The 2,682-nt window shown below is 45.7% G+C and overlaps 1 protein-coding gene across 1 annotated transcript; it reads right to left on the reverse strand.

Annotated features, from left to right (window-relative positions):
• Nucleotides 1–996: 996 nt before the first annotated feature.
• Nucleotides 997–1,853, reverse strand: LOC123050288 (dehydration-responsive element-binding protein 2C-like). Its single transcript, XM_044473109.1, has one exon. The coding sequence runs from the start codon at nucleotides 1,827–1,829 to the stop codon at nucleotides 1,254–1,256; it is 576 nt and encodes a 191-aa protein (XP_044329044.1). The 5' UTR covers nucleotides 1,830–1,853; the 3' UTR covers nucleotides 997–1,253.
• Nucleotides 1,854–2,682: the final 829 nt, after the last annotated feature.

The following is a 2,682-nucleotide window of genomic DNA, read 5'->3' on the forward strand; positions in this document are numbered from 1 at the left end:
CCATGATACAAGCTTCAAGGTGAAATGAGAAAAGGAGAACTTTATAAATGCTCTCACCTTCCATTGGTCACACTACAGAAACTCTATTAGAGTAGTTTATAATAGATTATTGATGGATGATATGGCTAGTTTTACCAACAAGCCTATCAACATATTATCGGAGTCTCCAATTGACTCTAGGTATATTTGTTTGTAAATGTATATATGTCATCAACAAATAAGCTATCATACACCATTCCAATAGGTGTATCTATGGACACTCCTTATGTGTAACATATTAAGATATACATTAAATGTGTTTTTAGATACAACTTCTTTAGTGGTTTATATTTTAGAGTTGTATTTTGTTTTGTGAAATGGAAAAAATATTAGCTTTCCTAGTTTTGCTGCTAAGAACTAAGATATAGCAATAATCTATTTCCTTAGCATTCTTGGTTTTTGTGCTAAGAACTAAGATATAGTGATACTCTATTTGTTCATTAAATATGGTGATGCGTTAGATTTCTATTGAGATGATGTGTTTTAGACGCAGTGCACCTTGAAGCATTGGGATTGCTCTAAGAAAATGAGATAATAAAAAGAGTAGTCCTATCCCTTTGCATCTTAAATTCGCGTCTCATTAAATATGGTGTCACATTGGATTTTTATCTAGGTGGCATGCAATAGACAGAGCACATGCGTGTTAGAGCATTGGGATTGTCCTAAGAAAATAAGATGGTTAATAATTTTGCTATATCTTTGCATCTTTAAAGTTATTGCAAGGGTTATTGGTTCAAGTTCATACAATTTATTCCCACGCAATTATTGGAAATGCCCTTACCTCCATATGCGAGTGCATATATGCATACCTAAGAAAACAGGAGGAGGCCTTGACACATCGACATGTGAGATGCATGCACATGTTACACATGTAGGAGCATGTGATATATGTGTGCAATGTACTATGCGCGCCAAAATGTGTGTTGGATCATTTATGCCAAGATGTGGTGATGCATATTCATCGACCAACAACACAACATTATCCTTCCAATATTACATTGACCAACATATACAACACGCACTAAATCGCAACAGACAACCGATGGAGTATATACTTTTCTATTTAATATAACTCCTTTCTTATTTCTATGTCAACAACGAGATGTGCAGGCAGGCATGAACTAGGTTGCTGCAGGACGAAGCGACTGCCAGCCATGCATGGTATGCCACTCATATGCGATGGTGGGGTCCTAGATGTTGATACCTCTTCCACCTTAATCGTCCATCACCTCCTCAAACCCCTCCAACCCAAAGTCTTCCGCCTTGGGAAGCCCTGCCACATACGCCTCGAAGTCCCCCAACTCTAACACCCCCGCCGCATTGTAATAAGACCACTCAATGTCAAATGTGCCCGAGTTAGTGGGGGTTGTCGTCGAAGCCGTTGAGGTTGAGGAGCACAATGCAGTGGTGTTGTTGGTGTCGGTGCTATGAGCCGGAGGCTGTTGCACTTGCGCATGAGGAAGAGGAACTGTCGCGGTCATGGGCGGAAGGGGAGGTGCTGCCAGGTTGAGGCGTGCGCAGTCACCATAGAGAGCCCTTGCCGCGGCATCATATGCACGTGCGGCGTCGAGCGCAGTGGCGAAGGTGCCAAGCCAGAGGCGGGCGCCGCGGTTGGGCTCACGGATCTCGGCCACCCACCTGCCCCAGGTGCGCTGGCGGACGCCGCGGAAGGGGCATCGCTGGTTTTCTGGCCCTCCCTTGCCCTTCATGCACCCCTTGCGTGATCGTCGAAGCGGGCAGCACCGCCGCCTGTTCTGCTGCTGGTCCGCCGGCGTCGGTGTTTTCTTCATTCTTGATATGATTGTGGCAGAGGGATGTCGACTGACTCTGCTCGGGGAGAGGATCCATAGCCACTGATACTTATAGATGAATTGATGGCATGGAAGACTGCGGTGAGGTACATACGTGTAGGGACGGAGCAACGTGTGGTGGAGACGACGCGACATCTGGAGGGGCTGCGATACCTACCTCGGTCAACGAGCCGGTCTCTTTGATGGATTTGGATATGGGCGAGCATCTACATGTGTTCTCCATGCGTTGAGGTGAAGTGGCGCGTGTAGGTGTGCATGCATGCAAGTGTCACGCCTCCCCAACTCACACCTGGTTTCCATGTGTTGCGTACATATGCCATGGCTCGCTGGCTGGCACAACACATCGCGCACATACCGGTCTCTTTGGACATTTCATTCATGGCGCTAGCAGGAGTAAATAGCATAAACCTACCACAATTGGAGCAAGGGTTATGAAAAACTACCGCTTTTTGAGAACTTCCTAATACCTATCACTTTTTGGTTGGCTATGTCAAAAAACTATGACGTTGCATTGATGAGTGTGTTAGTTAATTTTACTCACGATTATGACAGATCGGTTCCACCCGTCTAGTCTGACATGGCATAAAAGTCAACCCCATTAGTTTTGGCCATTAATAGGTTCTGACAGGTGGGGCCCAAATATTTTTTGAAGCAATTAGGTCCTTGCAAAAAAGCAATCAGGTCCCTGATTTTTTATAGAAAGCAATAAAGTACTTGCCGAGAAACTAATAAAGCAATCGGGTCCGGCCAGTCCACCGCCGGTGCTGCTCCTTGCAGCCGTGCGCTGCTACTGCGGCTCCTTGCACGTGTGCTGCTGTTGCCGCTTCTTGCG

The sequence above is a fragment of the Triticum aestivum genome, chromosome 2D (assembly GCF_018294505.1).
Source record: "Triticum aestivum cultivar Chinese Spring chromosome 2D, IWGSC CS RefSeq v2.1, whole genome shotgun sequence".
Lineage (NCBI taxonomy): Eukaryota > Viridiplantae > Streptophyta > Magnoliopsida > Poales > Poaceae > Triticum > Triticum aestivum.